General features: G+C 37.9%; 1 protein-coding gene across 2 annotated transcripts in view; it reads left to right on the forward strand.

The window, feature by feature from the left end:
* Positions 1–18635, forward strand: part of LOC125461829 (rab11 family-interacting protein 2) — a 103259-nt gene extending 84624 nt beyond the window's left edge. Inside the window, exons 4-5 of one of the 2 annotated variants that reach the window (XM_048551094.2) lie at positions 5145–5280; positions 16802–18635. In XM_048551094.2, the coding sequence (XP_048407051.1) occupies positions 5145–5280; positions 16802–17026 (361 nt within the window). In that variant the 3' untranslated portion in view covers positions 17027–18635. Of the gene's footprint in view, positions 1–594; positions 674–5144; positions 5281–16801 lie in introns of those variants that run through there. The other variant, XM_048551095.2, reaches the window with a different exon arrangement.
* The last annotated feature ends 2329 nt before the right edge of the window (positions 18636–20964 follow it).

Below are 20964 nucleotides of genomic sequence, written 5' to 3' on the forward strand. Positions count from 1 at the left end.
CAAGCAGATTAATGAGCTCTTTAGGTTTTCAGAAATATAAAGGTTTATTGAACACATCTATGATCATCTGTGTGGAAAAGGCAAGCCCACAAAGCAGTTTGGTAGATAAGTGCAATATGTAAGAGCAAAGCCAGACCATTCGCCCTTCAGGCCCTCCATCATTTACCTGAGATAATGACAATTGCTGTTTTCCAAGACTAAACCATGTATTACTTGATGTTTTAACATGCAAAAATGTGTTGGCTCACTGGGTAATGTGAGCAAATAGATATTGGGTTTTGTTTCTGTCAATCTATTTGGCTTATTATTTGAATGAGCACCTCGGATGTCCTGCAGTTTTCACTCATTGGCCTATTCCTAAACCATTCAACTAAAGTTCCCTCCCTGTTCTGAGTTTCACAACTCTTTTTTTTTGCCGGGGCAAGGTATCACTTCAAAATACAAACTTTCCTTGTCTCCTAAATGTGACATAGCCAAGAGAAACAATTCTGAAAAATCTATTGTTTGTGGAACTTGTACTTGCGAAAAGATACAGCTGCAGCCTGCTGTTGAATTTCTAAAAATATATATGTGTTATGTGTTTTATGTTCTTAGGAGCTGAACAAATGTGCAAACTGGTGATTCAAGCTGGTCAGTTGACTTAAAATAAAACAAAGAACTGCAGATGCTGGAGATCTGAAAGAGAAACAGAATTTGCTGCAGAAATTCAGCAGGTCTGGCTGCATCCGTGGGAAGAAAAGAGTTGTTTCTAGTCTTCTTCAGAACTGGTAGCAGCTAGCTTGACCTTGGTTGGTGGGGTCGTGGTCGGGTGTGGATAGGAGGAAATGTCAGAGAGCTGGTGCTCTACCTCCCAGGCTATTTACTGTACCACTGTCATCATCGTCGTCTCAGTCATGCCTGACACATTGTGTGGTACCTGGAACATTTCTTGTTCCAATCTTATTCACACCACCACTTTAAAGCTCTTTCTCCAGTCAAACAATGGCACCATTGGTGCTGTTTCCCTCTCAGTTAGAATTGGGGAAAAAAATATCAATTTCACTTCCATTTTCTATCCTGCCGTCACCCTCACCTAATCCATCTCTGACTCCGCTCTTCCCTTCCTCAATATCTGTGTTTCCATTTCTGCAATTGGGCTGGCCACTGAAATGCATACAAATCCACCAACTCCCACAGTTACCCGGCTTACTGTAAGGAATCCGTCCCATTCTCCCAATTTCTTGGTCTCAGTTTCATCTATTCTGATGATGCCTTCTGCAAGGACCCCATAAATGCCCACCTTTTTCCTCAACTAAGGATTTCCTGCTCCTGTGGTTGACAGCACCCTTGGTCAAGACCAATTCAACTTTTGCCGTTCTGCCCTTACCCCTTGTCACCCTTCCCATAACAGCAATAGGGCCCTCCACATCCAAAGGGTTTTAAGTTACCATTTCCACCAATTCAAGCAGGATGTCTCAACCAGACACATTCCCTTCCCCTCCCTGATCAGCATTTCCCTGGAATATATAAAAAAAACAAAAAACAATACAGTAAACAAACAGGCCCTTCAGCCCTCCAAGCCTGCGCCAACACATTTTGCTCTTCCAATGTAAAACTGCCTTCACTTACAATATCCTTCCATTCTGTTCCTGTTTTATATATTTATAAATCTTCTTAAATGCTGCTATTGTGTCTGCTTCCACAAACTACCTCTGGCAACACATTCCAGGCACTCACCGCCCTTTTGTGTGAAAAATGTGCCTTGCACATCCCTTTTAAACTTTGCCCCTCTCACCTTGAACCTGTGACCTTCAGTAATTGACCCCTCCACCCTGGGAAAAAGCCTCATACTCTACACTCTATCCATGCCATTCACCATCTTTTAAGCTTCTCTCAGGTTGCCCCCTCAACCTCCTGTGTTCCAATAAAAACAAACCCAGTCTATCCAACCTTCCTTCATAGCTAAAATTACCTCCCCCCCGCCCACCCTCCATACCAGGTAACATCCTGGCATACCTTTTCTGTACCTTCTCCAAAGCATTCACATCCCTCTGGTAGTGTGGTGACCAGAATTATGTGCAGAATCTCTGCCTCTTGGACACCGTTGGCCACTCCTTCTCCAAACACGTTCCCACAGATTGCTTAGGAAAGTGCCGAGAAGATGTAACACCTGCCTGCTTTCCTTCATTCAATCCAGCTTTCTGTATTGATTGCTCACAAGGTGGCCCCTGTTATACTGGGGAGATGAAACACAAACTGGGTGGCTTTTTTTTTTGCTGAACATCTATGCTCTGTCCTCTTAAAAATGCTTCTAAGCTTCCAGTTGCCTGTCACTTCAACACGCTGCCATGTTTCTGTCTCAGACCTGTTGAAATGCTCTAAGAGGCTCAGCAGGAGCATGAAGGACAATGTCTTGTCTTTCGCTTTTGGTCCCTGTAGCCTGTACAAATGAGCATTGAGTTCACTAACTTTAGAGTCTGATTATGTCCTTCCTTTTTTGTTTTGACCTACCAGCACCCTGACACTCAGGCCCTGTCATGGCATGGATTGCTTTCAGCACAGCTTACCCATTCTATGCTACTTTTGTCTCTCATTGTCAAAAATTCAGCTTCTCAACTATCAAAAATCCCTTTGCCTATCGTCTTCACCTCAAACTGTTTCTCATGCTTCCTCCTCTGTCCTCTCTTGCACGCGTGTGTGCACTTCTCCCTCTCCTCTCCTGCACTTGTTCATCCCCTATTACCCCCTTCTCCTCTGCGCACACACCTCCTCCCCTCTCTTCCCCTTTCCTCTGTGGCACGATCCTAAATTCGCCCTCTCACGTGCTGTACCCCATCATCCCCCTCCTTTCCTGCCACATCCCCACCTCCGTCTTCAATATTTATGTTACTTTTTCCTACCTGCTGTCAGTTCTGATGAAGAGTTTCTCCAGCAAATTGTTTTTGTCTCGTAAGCAATATAATTTGTTCCGAATCAAATTAGGTAAATTCATATTTTGAAATAATACCATTTGCTTGGTTTTGACTAAATCTCACCTCATCAAGTTTAAATTATTATCAAATGCGAATCTGAAAATATTCTATTCAATACAGAATCAGTTTAATTTTATTACAAGTATAATTACCTTCAAAACTGGTGATATGATATCTCAGTTCTGACAAAATTATTTTGTTTTGTTTTATCTTTGTGCTAGTCTGCCACCTCATTCCTTCAACTAAATTGCTGAACAGGTGTGGATTCACAATGTAACATGGTGTACGTATTTCTGTAACATTTGTCTTCAAATTGATTATTTCTACAATTAAATTGGCTTCAGTTTGTCACGTGATAATTAGGGCCTGTCTGTTTAACCTTAGCCATTGACCACCATATCCTCCAACTTGTCTGACATGGGAACGACATCAGATGAAAAAAGGGCACGACAAATTACTGCCACACTTCTATAAATTGAAGTGTTCTTGGTTTTCACCACAGCTAATTCGATCCAGTTCAGTTCACTCATTTTTCCGAGTGAGATCAAAAAAGGAGCCATGAATGAACAAGTCCAACATATCCTTGACACATCAGTTTGAGAATGAAGAGCCGTGAGGGAGGGTTCCTATCTTTAGAGCTTAGACAATACTTGACAAAAGAATGCCTCATTCAAATCAATCTTATAGCAAGTAGGGCAGAACGCCTTACATCACTATCACAGAACAGTTAAGACTTAACTGGTTTGATTCGCCAGGCACCTTCTCCTTGTGGTTCTGACCTTTGTTGTAATATGACCTTTTCTTGTCTCCCTGACCTGAAAACTCCCACTGCTGCTGAAGGCTGTTTTAGATTCTGATTCAATTTGGCTATGGTTGGAATTCAGTGGTCTTAGCAAGTTAAAATGTCCAGGTCATGACCTAAGTAATATGCTTGTAGATTTCTAAACTGCATAAACTTAAGAAAATAGAGCTGCATGTAACATTTGACATTTTATAATGAGGTGATACCCTGCTTTCCAAAAGATGTTACTGGTATTTATAGAAAATAATACAACTTTATATCCTAACTTGGACCAGAGCATTTTAAAAAATATTGATAATACAGAAAAAAGATTCTCTTAACAATCATAACTCTCAAATTTAAACTAGCTTTATTAATCCTGTGTTCTACTTGAAGATTGGACATTGATATTGGTATAACAAATTCCAAATCTTTGGTTTATTTTGTAAACATGTTTGAAATATGAAGATAGATTATGTATCGTTTGTTCTTTTATTGGCAAAATGAGTTTTCAAACACAGTGGAATAAATAGTCGAGGAAAATATGAAATGTTAAGTAGAGAGGAGAGCAAAGGGGCCATAATGAGAATTGTAGCAACAGAACTATTGTTCAAGCTCAAATGGGAATTCAGGTTTTTAGACTGCATCGTGGTGATGAACTTTGAACAACAGGTTAATTTCCCCCTACTCCAAAACCATGAAATTAGTGTGTTCAAATAGAAATTTCTTAAAAATTAAAGATCTGGCTCATTATATTTAAATGCTGTGAAGCGGCAAGACTCATTTTGGAAGTGCATGCTGGCACTGTAGTCCATTAAATGTGTGTAGCAAATGCTGAAAGGGAGCCAATCTGACTTGACGTAGAAAGATTTGAGAAGTAACCTAGGATATAGCATAGGTTGGATTATTGAAGTTACAATTTGTTTGTGATGGATGTTTTTAAAATTTTGGTTTATTCACATTACTGAATATAGATGAATGCAAATTTGTAATTTTGAGTGGCATACAAGGAAACTGAGAAAATTGAAAAGTGAATCATGCTAGTTTATTGTTTGCCTCTTTTTATATAGCCAAGTTAAAGGAAAAAATAGTTTTAAATTAAATGCAACTACTATGGCTATCTTTTGAGGAAACAAATCTAGCATTGTGCAGCAGCTGGGGGAGGCTAGCAGTTACTTGCCATGTTGATTTGCAAAGAACCTTACGGATATACCTGGATTGGCCTTTAATTCTTACGATTGTGCACATTCTTCAAAAGGATGGTCATCCTTTTAAAAACAGAGGATTAACATGGCTGTGCAGCCAAGTTTCACACATGCCACATCATTGAAGTGTTTCAAACTGCTGGGTGTTGACAACTTTCATTTAAATAAACATTTGTGTTGTTGCCCTTTTTCTTTTTCTTACTCCAGTTTAACCAAATCCACAAATTCTGAAGATATAAAGGCAAAAGCTTCCACTGACAGACATAAATATCCAGAGAATAATCAACATTCAAATAATGCATTCAAACAACATCATTCTGAACACTATGGAGAAAAAAGCAGAGTAAGTGCAAGGAATTTTTTTACACTTGAATAACAATATGCAAACATATAGCTGTTTATGGTGAGATGAAGCTTTCATTTTTTGATTCATTTCAATACTCATTTTAAGCTGAAATTAATTTTCAATGTCAGTGTTTCTATTATAGCCGTAACTGCTCTGATGAGATTTTTAAATGTCTCAGTCCTTTGGTAAAATGTTCAACCTAAAATTCATTTTGGATTAAATGTAGTATTGAGGAGTTATTGAATCAAAATTTTTGGTTATATTGGTAAGTGCTTCTCCCTTCATGGATTTGGTATGTTGGAGGGAGTGCATTTTACTGCTTTTTAGACTTCTCTTGTCTCTTTCCGATTTTTATATGTACTTTTGTGGCTTATGATAATTGACCTGAATTTGTTTTGGGGTAAAAAGGCTGCTGCTTGTATTTTCTGCAAACTTTTGTTTTATACCATCCCAATCTAGAAGGGTCTAGGCCCGAAACGCCAGCCTTCCTGCTCCTCTGCCACTTGGCCTGCTGTGTTTATCCAGCTCTACACCTTATTATCCCAATCAAATACTTGACAGGTTTGAGTGCTAGAGCAGCCTGTCAAACTTGTAGCTGCAGTTAGACTGAGCCCTTTTAAAATTTCTCAGCTGACTTTGTTTGTTTGTTTGTTTGTTTGTTGTAATTAGTAACATGAGGTATTCTTTAAAAAAGAGCAAATGGATGAAAGATTTATTTCAACGTGAGAAGTAATAGTTGTTAAGTGATAGTAAAATACCATGGCATCTGTTTCTTTTCCTGAACAGTAGGACATGGTGGAGAGGGTTGGACTTTGGTAGGACAATAGAACTTTATCTTGAAGAGTTCACTTTTTAATGATGATGTCCTGCTTATTTTCTTTGCCAGTCCCCAGTTTTGTCCAAGTTTAGGAGATTTAAGAATGTTTGGATCACATTTTTTGGCTTAATTGTTAGTAATTCTAATTGAGATATGTAATTACCATACAGTAAAAATCAAGTGTTTATACCTTTCATATCACAGAGCATTTGATTTGAGCCCCTCCACTTTGCCCTCAACAGGATGTCTTTGGTGTGACCACATTCCACTCCCATGTCTGATTTCCAGTTAGCCACAACATATTCCTGATATCGATATCTGGTCTATCTCTAGCCCTGCCTCATTCTATATGCCACTGTAACCCGCACCTAGCCTTGTCATCTCTCTACTCAACTATTTGCAATACTCTTCTGGCTGGTATTCCACACTCCACTGTCTATAAACTTGACTTATCTAAAACTCTGCCATGCCTTTGGTGACTTAAATTGGTTCTTGGTCCCTGCACATCCGACTTAAATTTCAAATACGTGTGCTTCAACCCCTAAATGTCCTTGTCCCATCTATCTTCTGTAACCTCCTGTCTGATACCACCCTCCCACAGAACTCTGATTGTATAACACTTGACCTTTTGTTTATCTTCCTCTGACATCACACCACCGTTTCATTTGAAAACATGCCCAAAGCTGGCTCACAAGTAGAGAAAAGTTGTGACTGCCTGCTGAATTATGGAGATGACTGAGATATTTTCAAAGAGGTGGCTGTTTCATTGCAGTTTCAGCAACGTAGTGACATTTAGAGAAATGGCACTAAGTCATATGAAGCCCTGTATGCCAGTCATGAGATGAAGGGAGGTAATTAAAGTTCTGTTCCAAATTTGAATAAGTAATACCTGTCTGAGATTTAACTCTGATTTTAGTTTACCAAGTTTTAAAATTTATTATGAACAAAAGCAGAAGTTGCTGGAAAAGCTTAGTAGGTCTGGCAGCATCTGTGAAGAAAAAAATCAGTTAACATTCCAGTGAAATTTATTATTTAGCAGATAGTGCATTTGTGTGGTGAAGACTAACGTAAAGTACGCAGATGTTATTCTAAAATCACATTGTTAAAAACTGAATAAGTACTTTGTTTATGGATTTTATTTTATGAATAATCAAATTATCTGTAAACCATGTATAGTCAAGTTGTATAAATTCACAGTTTTTGTGATCCTTAATGTTTGGGAAATTTAACCTAATCTTGGCATGCAGGGGAGTTTGCAGATTCCTTTATGCATATCCTGTCAAACGTGAAAGGCTTTATTTAGTGTGTTCAATTTTTTAGAAATCTTTTAGTGCAGCCTGGATTAATCTATAGCTGATCAAAGTGTAATTTGTAACCAGACATGAAATTCCAGTGTATCATTCCCATTTGCTCCTGTTTTATATGGAACCCTTGGTCCAAGCATAACATTTCTTGGCAGACTGGTTGTACTTTAATCAGAATTTATTAGTAACAAAATTTTTATCAAAGTAAAATGTTGACACATCAGCCAGTGAGATTTTTCCACAGACTTTCATCTTGACAACCTTCTTGATTAACTTGATTCAAGTGTCAACAGAATGGTCTCTCTTTTCATCATACATTTTATAAAATTACTTTATTAGAAAATATTTTGAAACTTTGCTGAATTTTTCTTGATGTATGGTTAATAACTAAGTATGTTGCTGGTGTTGCAAGGTAGGTTGCAAGTATGTAATTTGGTATCTTATAAAGGGTATTAGCCTACATTCTCCAATGGCCAGACAGTCTTATTCCAGCATAAATGGGATATGCTCATGAGGACTCTGCCAGAATCCCCATCAAAGCACACTGAAAGAATTACCTGAGAAATTGAATTTTCTATTGGGAAATTCCTCTTTGCTTGGAACACTCAAAGTCTCTATTGAAATGATCACTAGCAATCTGCCCTGATCCGTCCATGTCAACATAATGGTCAAGAAAACACAACATTCTTTCTACTTCCTCAGGAGGCTAAGGAAATTCCATATGTCCATAAGGACTCTTAGCAATTTTTATAGATGCACCATAGAAAGTGTTCTATCCAGATGTAGCATAGCATGGTTTGGCAACTGCTCTTCCCAAGTCCACAAGAGACTACAGAAGGCCATGAACACAGCCCAGTCCATCACAAAGCAGACTATCATCCATTGACCCCATCTATGCTTCCCTCTGCCTCGGGAAAGCAACCAACATAATCAAAGACTCTCCCATCCTCTTCCGTCAGGCAAAAATTATGAAAGTTTGTGTATACGTACAAACAGACTCAGGAACAACTTCTTCCCTGCTGTTATTAGACTTCTGAATGGACTTCTCAGATTTCAAATTTAATGTTGCTCTCGCTGTCTGTGCACCTTCCCTGAAGTCATAACATTGTGTTCTTCACTCTAATTTTATTACCGTAAATGACTTTGTATGATATGACATGCAGAACAAAAAAACTTTTCACCGCACCTAGGTATATGTAACAATAATAAATCAAATCAAATAGTCAGTGGGTTAGCGCAGACTTAATGGGCACTGTAGAGATTCCAAAATTCTAACTGCAGAGCTCCCTTCTGTTGTTTGAAAGAATGCCACTCTGGTGCTATGTATACAAGATTGCCTATGAAAATCCAGCCCACTACTTCAGGCTAGAAGGGAAGTTATAGGTTTTTTATGATTAGCTCTAAAGTGTAAGAAACAAAATCCAAATTAGTGGCATCATTGTAAGTCATAATAGTGAGGTGAAATGTTATGTTTAATACACCCTTTTGTGCTATGATGTTAGTGAAGTGCTACATAAATAATTAATGGATAGAATTCCCAGGAACATTCTGCACACAATCATTTTGCATGCATGCATTTTTCATAGAACCGGGAAAAAAAGACTGGTGCCAAATATTACATTTTAAAGGATGCTGAGAGCTAGAGTTGAAGGGAAAAAAATGAGCGTGGCTGTTAAAGAAACTTTTGAAAATGCAATTTTAAAAGCCTTTCTAAAGATTTGCCAGTTTAAGCTCCCATGTATTCTTGGGATTTCAAAGAACCAAACCTCCAAATAAGTGTACATTACCAAATTACTGATCCAGTTTTAGAGTGCTAGCTAATAACTGCAATTTCTATATGGATCTCTAGCATTTCTGAATTCTGACTTGAAGATATAAGTTGCCTTATTTCAAGTTCATTGAGGACCTATGGTTTACCAATTATTCTTTAAATTGTTTCTTTAGTTGTAAAATTGTTTTCTCTGCTTAGTTAAGGATGCTTAAGAGTTGTATCTTTTGACTTATTTTTAATGAAAATGTTATTTTAGAGGTAAGGGGATGCAGTACTTGAAGACTGTGTTTGTCTGTATACCAAAGAGTGCCAAGTTGAATCGGCACTATTTGCTCTTTGCTAAAGAATCAGCATTGGTTTCAATTAGAGTATAATTGTATGTGGTCTCCATACAAGAGCTTCAGGATACTTTGTTTCCTGTTCTCCATCATTGGATACTGAAGAGGCTTTATGCTAGGTGGGTGCATAATAATTAGATGTGTTGCCATCTCCGCTATACTGCCAGTACCTGTCTCCAAAAAGCAATGTTTAAACAGGAATGATAGTCTGTCAGTTTAGAAGCCAGTGTGAACTCCTTAACACCTAATTAAGCATTGAAAAGTGAATGAGGAGAGTAGAACAACAAATGTGAAAGATATTCCCTGAGCCAAGTTCCTCATTGGAACAACAGTAAAATGATTATGGCTTGCCAGATCCTTTTTCCTTATCTGACTCTTCTGACTGCTTTGGATATTAACGTGTGTTTCTTTGACATGATTAATCTTAAGTATTCTTACCCATAAACTGTGGCCAAGCAAGTTTTGCACATTAATCCAAGGAGCCGAGTTTTTATTAGGAGCCAAGTGTGAGATTTCCCTGTGAATTTATGAATCCACCATCCGGATGAAGTGTGGGTCAGAAGCCTGTACTGTGAGAGAAACAGCCACTCTTTGCGATTTTCCTCAAAGAAGCCAACTAGAGACCAAACGGTAGCCTTTTCATCCAGTTTAAAAATGGCAGGCAAGCTCTCAATTTGGGGCCAATCAAAAGCCTTCCAGCCTGAAAGGAGCAGCAGCCTACATTGACAGGAAAAGAAGGAAGTGGCTGCTTCAAAATTTCAGGGATTTGAGGTGGATGAGGTTGCCCATAGTCGCTGCAGCATTATAGCAAGGCTTAGGGATTGTTCGGCTTACCTGTAGCATTGTCCCCAACCTACACTTCTGTCTGTCACCCAGTAAACATCTCCAGTCAACTCCCTGTAATTGCTTGTTCATTACCTGCACTCCTGCCTGAACCCCACAAAAGTGATCTGGTGGCCCTAAAAGTAGAGACCTGAATTTTTAATTCCAAAACATTCCCATTGATGCATTGTTTTTCTTCATTGTTGTAGCAGGTATTGTTTATGCATTGGAGGTTTGTTTTAAGTCTTTAGACATTAGCCATCTGGAAAATCTACTGGTCTATCGGCTGAAACACATTCTCACTTTTGGCAGTAAAATACTTCAGAGTTGGAAATACAATTATTTTGCTTTACTTTCCATCCACTGTACAAGTGCCAAGTAACCTTGTTCTGCAAAGTCAGCTCTGAGTACGGTATCTTGGAGAAAATGCTTGTCTGTTTCATAAGTTTATGAATGATCTCAAGCCTGAGTCAATTTCTACTAATGACTCTTTAGATGAGAGAAGTGATAGTGATTGCTAGCAATCTCTAAATCTAGAAATTCATTAACTTTTTTAAAATACTTGATAGTGTGTCACTGTCTGGTTTTTAAGAGCATGTGTAAACTCCATTTTTGTCCAAATGTCATAACATATGCTATTCTTTACCTTTTCCAAAAATAAACTACATTAAAATGGTCTAGTATTTTACAGGCAAATTATTTAAAGATGTAGTATTGTTGTAAAGGGATAATGTTTTTGTCTGTCAAAAATTGGAACAGATAAACGTGTAACATTAAATACAGGAATCTGCGAGTCCATTTTAGAAACTTATAACTGCTATCCAAATTGTGCTCCATTTGTATTACAGAGCCACTCCCCATAGAATGGGTAATAAATTCTGTCTGTTTAATGCTATGGGATATTTTAAACTTGCATTATATTAGACAACACAGTTCCAAAAATAAATGCTAGTCACGTTGTGTGACAGTTCCTTAAATTTCCACCAAAACCTTTAGCTCATTAATATAATTTCACAGTCGTCATGCAAAATTGTAGCTCACCTAAATTTATACCAGATCTAGGTGCACCAAGACCTAAAGTCACATCGCTGAATGTGAGTTTGCTCGCTGAGCTGGAAGGTTAGTTTTCAGACGTTTCGTCACCATTCTAGGTAACATCATCAGTGAGCCTCCGGTGAAGCGCTGGTGTCATGTCCCGCTTTCTATTTATCTGTTTAGGTTACCTAAACAAATAAATAGAAAGCGGGACATAACACCAGCGCTTCACCGGAGGCTCACTGATGATGTTACCTAGAATGGTGATGAAACGTCTGAAAACTAACCTTCCAGCTCAGCGAGCAAACTCACATCCAGAAACTCAACCTGAGCTACAAATCTTCTCAAAACTCGCTCACATCTCTGAAGTTTTGTGGTCATTTTTGTTTTAGTTATCACTGCAGATCTACAAAATATTTTCTGTATAGTTAAGTGAATCGCATGATTTGCATTAAAAATGTACATAATTGCATTTTCTTAAACATGTGCATGAGAGATGGTTTAGTGGCTTCAAACATGAATATTTATGTTTGAAACAGTTAAGAAAGAATATGGCATTAGTTTGCTGCTGTCCTAACCATTTGCACTAATTTTCACTGATGTGTGATTAATAGCCAATTCCACCATTTGCACAGATTACATCCAGATGTTCCTCACCATCCCCTCTTTCAAATCTTCTGCTATGTCAGTATTTGTCACACAGCTTGTCTGATAGACAGTATCAGATGAATAGAGGGATTTCTCTGATTTGAATATTGAAAAGACCAGAGCCATTGTCTTCTGTACCTATTACAAACTCTGATCAATGCTCACCAACTCCATCTCCTTCCCTGACAACTTTCTGACCCCCACGTTCAACTATTCGCCTCCTTGGTGCCAAACCAATCCAAACCCATATCGCCTTCATTGTCAAGACGACCTATTTCCAATTCTGTAATTTTGCCAGTCTTCACTGCTGTTTATCTCCATAATTGCTGGTACCTTTTTCTGTGCTCTTGTTACTTCTAGACTTCACTGTTGCAGTACTATGTTGGCTTGCCTTCTACTTTTTATTCCATGTAAATACCAACTCATCCAAAACTCCACTGCCTATTTCCTAACTTCCATCAAATCCATTCACCCATCACCGCAATTCACTGACCTAGCTTGGCTTCAGCTGGCTATTCCTCAAATTTAAAATTCTAATCCTTGTATTCAAATTCTCCACGTCTCTATAACATCCTCCATTGGGCTGAGAAATTTCTGAGAGAGTCCATGCACAAACTTGAACAGCATTGTCTTGCACAGAACTTGAGAGATGAAATGTCAAGTGTTAACACCTTTTGTGGTGGAAACACTGACAAACCCTGACAGAGGCTTAAATTTCTACCGCTAATGCCATAAAGGTTTTGGAGCCAGAAAGTTAGTTGTGGTCAGAGATCTCCATATAGTGAATGAAAGTCATAATTTCAGTTAGTCGTATCTTGGTATTTCACAGTTGTGAGAGTAGAAAAATATAAACTTGATCAATTTTGTTAAGTGCACTGCAAGGTTAAGACAAGGGGCTATGAAAATGATTATCCAAGGTATATGTTGCCAGGGTAATTCCTTGAGCCAGTAGACATTTTCTTGGGAGCGCTATGTAATAACCTGCAGCAAATTGCATTTATGTAGCACCTTTTAACAGAATAAAATGTACTAAGGCACCTGACGAGCAAAACAAAACTCCTGTTGATCAGCCTAAGGAAATATTGAGCAGTATACTAAAAGAACACAGTTTAAGGAAGAGAGAATGAGTCATAGCATGGAAAGCAACCTAGATAGTAATATCAGTTCTGTCATGGAGTTGCTGATGCATTTAGAGAGCCCTGACTCTTAGACAACTCTGACTTCTATTCACAGATGCTGCCAGATCTGCTGCACTTATACAGCATTTTCTGTGTTTGTTTCTGATTTACAGCATTCGTGGTTCATCTATTTTTTTTAAGGCTGTCCGTGATTATTCAGTAAAAATACGGAGTGTCCTGTATATTTTTTTTAAAACTGATTTAAGTAATGTGGCCCAAACCAACGATCAAATGGTACGGAGCAATGTCCTCCAGCTCATGATACGACCATTCGAATTTGAGGATTAAAATGCCAGTAATTAATAAAAGGAATAATGAAAGTAATATGTAAGTTTTCTTGAGCGTCCTTAAGGATTTTAATCAACAGCATTCACCTGGCTGCATTTTGATGGAATGAGTTTTCTTCTGAAATGATTACTAAAGTACTTTGAGCAGCCACAGCAAGCTTCCACCATTATCTGACCCCTGCATCTGATTCATTGACTTTCTGACTTAGGAGTATTTGATGCTGCCATGCCAAACAAAATTTAAAATAATCTACTCCTCACTAATGAAATCTTCACCTTTTGAAACAACAAATTAGTTTGTTTCCCTTGCACATGAAGACATAATGTAGTCAGAATTAAATACAGAAAGCACAAAACATTGGCAGTTATAAAACAGTGGTCTTTATACCAACGCAGTTAATAGGTTGTTCAAAGCAAATTTTATTAAGATAAAATTAACCATCTTTATTAAAATGTTTTCAAAGTGGGTTAGTTTGCAAAAGTATTTCACTTTATTTATTCACTCATGGTGTGTGGTGTATCACTGTCTAGGCCACACTTTTTGCTCATTCCTAACTGCCCTTGAGAAACTTCCTTGAAGAACTGCTGCAGTCTGTATGGTGTAGGTGTTCCCACAGTGCTACTAGGGTGGGAGTTCCAAACTTTTGAGCCAGCAACAGTGAAAGATGGTATTTGACTTGCAGTAATGGTATTCCAAGGCCTCTGCTGTCCTTATCCTCCTAGATGGTAGAGGTCATGGATATGAAAAGCATTAAGGATCCTTTGGTGAGTTATTTTATGTCTCTAGGTTATTTTTCATACTTAACCATGTACATTCAAAAGCATTAATATACCGCTTTTAAGATATAATGACATTGATTTCCAGGCCATGAAACTGACAAATCTTTCAGCAAAATCAGTTAGTACCTGTTGCCTGTAGGATGATTTAAATGCCAATCTGAGAAGTGCATGCTCCATGTGACTTCCTTGCTTGGCACGCTGAATGCAAGGAATTCTCATTAAGTTTAGTTCTCATTAATTATCAGTAAGTTTCTTATGTTCTGTTCTGGCAGTACTGATTTGATTTTAATTTCTCCCTTCATAGTCATCCTAGGGACACCTACAAACGAAAATCCAAAAAATGTTTCCCCTGTTGTTTTTCTTGAAGGCCACATTCATCTACAGTAATATGCCCCACAAATGGGGAAAATGAACAGCTTGACAACATTGAACTTCACTTCCAAAATGTATATTAGGAATGTGATTTACTGTGCTTACATGAACAATTCGTTTCTTTACATTGTACTACTTTCCTTCCCTTGACCATTTCTCTAATAGCCCCTATTAGTGCGTAAAACCAAGCTTTATTATTGGGTAGGCAATGGCCTGGTGGGATTATCACTAGACTATTAATCCAGAGACCCAAATAATGTTTTAGGGACTAGGGTTCAAATTCCACCATTTGCAGATGGTGGAATTCAAATTCAATATTAATCTGGAATTAAGGGTCCAGTGATGACTGTGAAACCATTGCCAGTTGTCAAGAAAAACCCTTTTGGTTCACTAACGCCCTTTTAGGGAAGGAAATCTGCTGCCCTTAAGTTATCTGGCTAGCATGAGACTAACAGCAATATGATTGACCCTTTACTGCCCTCTGGGACATTTAGAGATGGGCAATAAATGCGGTTCCAGCCAGAGATGCCCACGTCCCATGAATGAATACAAAAGAAAATATATATTTCAAATGTGGACGTTTATTTCTTTGAAAGCAATTGAAGTCTTTTGGGCTGGGTTGAATATTTTCCATGTTCCAAACACAAGATTGTTTTCAAAAGCTGTTGATCTATATGACCTCCATCTTTAGTAAATATGTAATTATGAACTCTGCAGACAAGACAAAAGATGACAGTTTATACATTGAGACAACACTCAATGGAGCTGGAAGAACACAGCAAGCCAGGTAGCATCAGAGGAGCAGGAAAGTCGACATTTCAAGTTAGAACCCTTTTTCAGAAATGCAGCGGGGAAAGGGAGTTGGGAAATAAATTGAGAGGGGGGCTGGGGCTGGGGCAGGTAAGTGGGATGGTGATAAGTGAGTACAGGTAGGGAGTGGTGGGGATTGGTCAGTGGGATAGGTGGGGTATATAGGTGGGAGAGAAAAAGGACAAGTTGAATCAGGTCAAGAAGGTGGGGATGAGAGGTAAGGTTGGATATGGGAGGAGGCTGGGTGTTGGGAAGATTTTAGAACTGGTGAATTCCACATTTAGGCCATCGGACTGTAGAATCCCAAGATGCTGCCCGTTCACAGTTGTTGTCATTGTGACACTGGAGGAGGCCCAGGATGGACATGTCACCAAGAGAGTGTGAGGGGAAGTTAAAATGTTTGGCAACCGGAAGGTGGTGTCATTTGTCATGGGCAGAGCACACTTGCTGTATGAAATGGTCTGAGTCTATGCTTGGTCTCTCCAACGTAGAGGAGGTCACATCCAGAGCAACGGATACAGTAGACCAAGATGATGGATATGCAGGTGAACCCCTATCTGATACGAAAGGTTTGTTGTGGGCCTTGAATGGAGGTAAGGTTGAGGTGTAGGGCCAGATGTAGCATTTCTTGCCTCGAGAGCCTACAGCCTGATGGCCTAAAGATGGAATTCATCAGTTCTAAAATCTTCCTCACACTTGGCCGCCTCCCATGTTCAACCCTCCCTCTCATCCCTGCCTCCTTGACCTAACACAACCTGTCCATCTTCTTGCCCACCTATCCACTCCTCCCACCTCATTAACCAATTCCCACCACTCCCTACCTCCATTCCCCTATCACCATCCCAGCTACCTTTCCCCAACCCCACCCTTTCTCTCTTTCCCAGCTCCCTTCCCCCCTCCCCCATTCTGAAGAAGGGTTTTGACCCAAAACGTCAATTTTCTTGCTCCTCTGATGCTGCCTGGCCTGTTGTGTTCTTACAGCTCTGTACTGTGTTGTCTGACTCCAGCATCTGCAGTCCTTGCTATATCTTGTGCTTACAAATTATGCTTGTTTTTCAGGTAGGTCTTAAATTCCAAGTCCATGTCTCAGCTTGCATGTTTCCTGACACATTCAATTTGATCATCTGTTTTGAAAAAGCTACATTTTTATCACCCCAAGTTTATTTAGCTCGTGCCTGTCTTAGCAGAAAGATTCAGATTATGGTATCAATGATCAGCAATGATGTACTGTGGTACAATGTGAAACAGTAATTCTATATAAGCTGTAGGTAGCAAGCAGTATTCAATTGTGTTTAAGTTAATCTAATACGTCGAGAATTCAAATTTATGCAATCTAATTTCAGTTTCTCATTCCAGGATCCCATTCAACTTGCCATTGGATATCGTAATTTATCATATGATGAGCTGATCTATGAACTTGTGAAGCAAAAAGAACTTGTTAAGAGAAAGGATGGTCAAATCAGAGAGCTTGAGGACTACATTGATAACCTCCTAGTGCGAGTAATGGAGGAAACTCCCAGCATTCTTAGAGTGCCATACGAACCATCTAGAAAGGCTGGGAAACTTTCAAAAAACAATTGACCTAATTAACACATTAGAACTGACAAAATATATTTAATGTCTGTGACAAAATGCAATGGCAACCCTCACGACCTTTTATAGACCGTGAATTGGCAAAGAAGTTTACAGAATGGTATTTGCTCATTCCATAGCGGCTATTAAGTAATGATTGCCAAGCAAAGTAGAAACAATACATCTTTTTTTTCCTCTCTCACACTCACACTCACACTCACACTCACACTCACACTCACACTCACACTCACACTCACACTCACACTCACACTCACACTCACACTCACACTCACGCAACAACGAACAAATTTAAAATTTCAATTTATTTTAAACAATGTAATTCATATCTTGTATAGATTAGCACATGCATTGTGACCTCACTAGTAAGTTGACCTGGGGAATCCCTCCTGAATAACACTCCCCTGTTGACATTGCTTACTGTATTTATTTTTCTATTATCTCTCCAGATAGTATGTAGCAGCAATAGAATGAAATAGCGACTCTAAAGTAAATATAGCTTTGCAGTAATTTTTCATCTAACTAGTTCCAGTACTGTTGCATACCTTTTGGGAAGGAGCCAATATTTATTTGGGGGGGTTTTCACAGTAAACTTGGTGTTGCAATTTCTATTTTATGCTAGAAGCCATTAATACACTTGAATATATGAAAAAAAAAATCAGTATACTCTGCGATGCCAAAATTGAACACCTTATACTTGCCTATAACTTGTTTATCTGTTGTATTTGTGTACTTTGGGGAAAGGTCTGACATATTTAGTGAGGAGACGTTCACACAATAAATTTAGTGGTGTGCTTTCTATAATACTGCAGCAGGCATTCATACAGTTTAGTTGAATACATTTGAATGCAAATGTCTCTAAATGTTCTGTGATGCCAAAACCAATCAATCACTTAATTCTTGCTTATTACTTGATTGCCTTTTATATTTTGATCTTCCAGGATTTCCAAAACAACACTGGACACTTTTTTTTATTCTTGAGAGCTCAGTCAACAACTGTTACCACAATATGTTTGATTTAATTACAATTACAATACGCTAGAAAAATGATGTTGCCCGTTCTCATTTTATCTGTACTTCTTGAGGAAAGGATGGGAAATTTTAGGCACAAACCAAATGGACAACTTTTTAAATGTAACAAACTGATTGGAACACTTATTTACATACGTTAAAATGTTAGTTGTGTCATGAGAGACAGCAGTTTTACTGGCATTTTTGCATTTAAGAGAAGTTGGGTAAATGTTGTTTCACCTATGGCACCTTAAAAATTAGAAACTCAGAATGTGTGACCACACCTTACTCCCTACCCAAATCACACCTGTTTCATACCGAGTTGGATTGAGTGTAGTATAACTCAAACCTGAGATACTTTGTATTTTTTTTTAAACTGTACTGGGATTTCGTAGGGAGAACCAGCTTCAGTGGTGAACTCTTCATACAGTCTTCAAACAAACTGTCAAATTCTGTGTCAATTTAAAAAAGCAACTGATCTGAAGAATGATAGTTCTTTCAAATTTTATAATAAGTTACATACATTTTTGTAAAGACATTTTTTGGTAGTTGTTCAGAATAAAAGTTGTGCATTTTATGCCAAACTATACCTAAGGTTTCTTGTGCATTTTAAATGGAACCATAACAATGTTATTGACTAGCCTTCAAGCAACAGTTGAAGGTTGTATTCATTGAGTCATAATCCAAACATATTTATCTTTACACTCAGTTGACTGTCTCATTTGAAATTTATACGCAACACGTTATTTAATGCTACATTTTAATAGAGGCAATTCCTGGTTGAGACTTACTGTCACTTACCCCTCTGAGGATCTTAAAAGGACAGAGTGTGCATTGCATACTGCAGATTGCTGTTTGTGTTTGTCCAGAATCACTTGTAAACTGTATTGAAATCAAAGTTTTCAAGCTAATGCTGAAACCAATCTTAGTCATTCAAAGTTGACTTCATGGCTGCAATAAAACAAAACAGACCTCAACTCTGAGGATAACCGATTGCTGGGTAAAGCTGCTTGACTTGAAGACTTGACACATACATTTTAAAATATTTAAATGGTTTGTGTGCCCACAGAGTCTATTTAAATACTGTATGCCAGTACTGCTTTTGCACATCTGAAAATTAAATTTGTAACAAAACGTTTAAGCTACTTAATTTTATGCTTTTGGTGTTCTTTTAATGTTTCACTTAAAAATGCTGGCTTTTGTAAATTTATTTATTTATTTGCCTCCCCCCCCCCCCCCCCCCCCCCCCAGGTTTGAAGGTACTTGCTGTATACCTTTCAACTATTTAGAGATGTAAATTCAACCAAATTCTTAATGCACATACACCTTTTTTGTATTGGCTGAAAAAATAAATGTAGTGAACCTTTGAAGTACGGTTCTGTAGCTGTAATTAACCAGTACAAACAAACAGTCATCCATGCTGATTTAGGATGCACTTTTTAGAAGAATAATGCTCGAGTTCAGCTCCAAAGATCATTCCCTTTTGGAAGTTCATGTAATTGATGTGTTATTCTGAGAATGATGCCAATAATTATCCTTGAGACAAGATCATGTTATGAAGTTATACATTTTTACGGTGAATATCCATAAGCCTATTCCAAGAAGCCCTGATGGTTGCATAAACTGATTACCAGTTTACTGCTAAATCTGCATATCATTTGTAAAGGATATTTATTGAGATTTAATGTGACTTGGAGGCTTTTGGTAAGATATTCTCTATATTGCATATATTCTTCACATTGTCTAAACACCATTATTTTGTACCATAATTGCATCTTGAAACAGGTTGGCTTCATTGGTTAGTTGTTGCAGAAGACTTTTAAAAAAGCAAATTTACACATTTTTATCTGTAATAAAAACTAAGGTGCAAATTGGGAATAATGAAGTCGATAATTTATCTACCTGAGTTGCTGTCTCTGTAACTGAAGTTATTGGTTGAGTTAAGAATTCCTCAACACTTGCATGCAATAAATAACCCATTCACATTTGCCAGATGGGACAAAACTGATAAAAGTTAAGTGCTTTGATCCACATTACATAAAGGATATGTCAACTCTATTTACAGTCAGTACAAGAAGTGCACCGATGAAAACAATGAGTACCAATGCTTTTCCTTCTGTGGATTAAAAAGAACCAATTAAAATTTGAACTTTCCCAGTAATGTATGGCTATTTGTTTCATTTGGTTTGTATATCCCTGCAATTATTACTTTCCTTATGATCTATTGTGTTCTAAGAAATTTCTTTCGTGTGCACTCATTTACATATTGTGGCACATTGTTGCAATGCTCATGTATATTTTTTCAATTAATTATTTATCTTTTTCATGAATTAGATTTTTAAATGTTTTCATCAAAAATAATTGTAAATAGCTGAAAGTAATTTAATGCTGCCTTCTAAATTTATTAGATTTTTAGAAATCAGTTTAATGAATGTTCTATCACCCTGGAAAAGTATTGCAAACTGGCACTTTGATTCTATAGATGTCCATAGCATTTGAGGATTTTACAGTACAGAAGGAAGCCATTCGTCCTATCATGTCTGCACTAGCTCCTGAAAGAGCTACCCAGTTAATCCCACTCCAGCCCCCTCTCTTTAGCCCTCCAATTTTATCAGCAGTTTTATTTAAATAAGCTGAGGTGCTACACTAAAGCATTTTGAACAAATATGGTAACTGATTTCTGTAGTAATAGTTGAACATTTTGAATACAAAGCCAATGTAATATTCATCCATGTGAAGCAAAGTTTTATGGAAGACTATAGTGTTTTTTTTTAATGCACCTTGGCAAGATCTGCTAAAGATATTTGATTTTTTTAAACTGAGTATGTAAGATTTCACGTGGTGTTTTTTCAAAGTCATGACATTTTAAAAGTGAAAACATTGCTGATCATTCAGTATAGTTCACCATGTATATGTGG

Source organism: Stegostoma tigrinum, chromosome 20, assembly GCF_030684315.1.
Source record: "Stegostoma tigrinum isolate sSteTig4 chromosome 20, sSteTig4.hap1, whole genome shotgun sequence".
Taxonomy (NCBI): domain Eukaryota; kingdom Metazoa; phylum Chordata; class Chondrichthyes; order Orectolobiformes; family Stegostomatidae; genus Stegostoma; species Stegostoma tigrinum.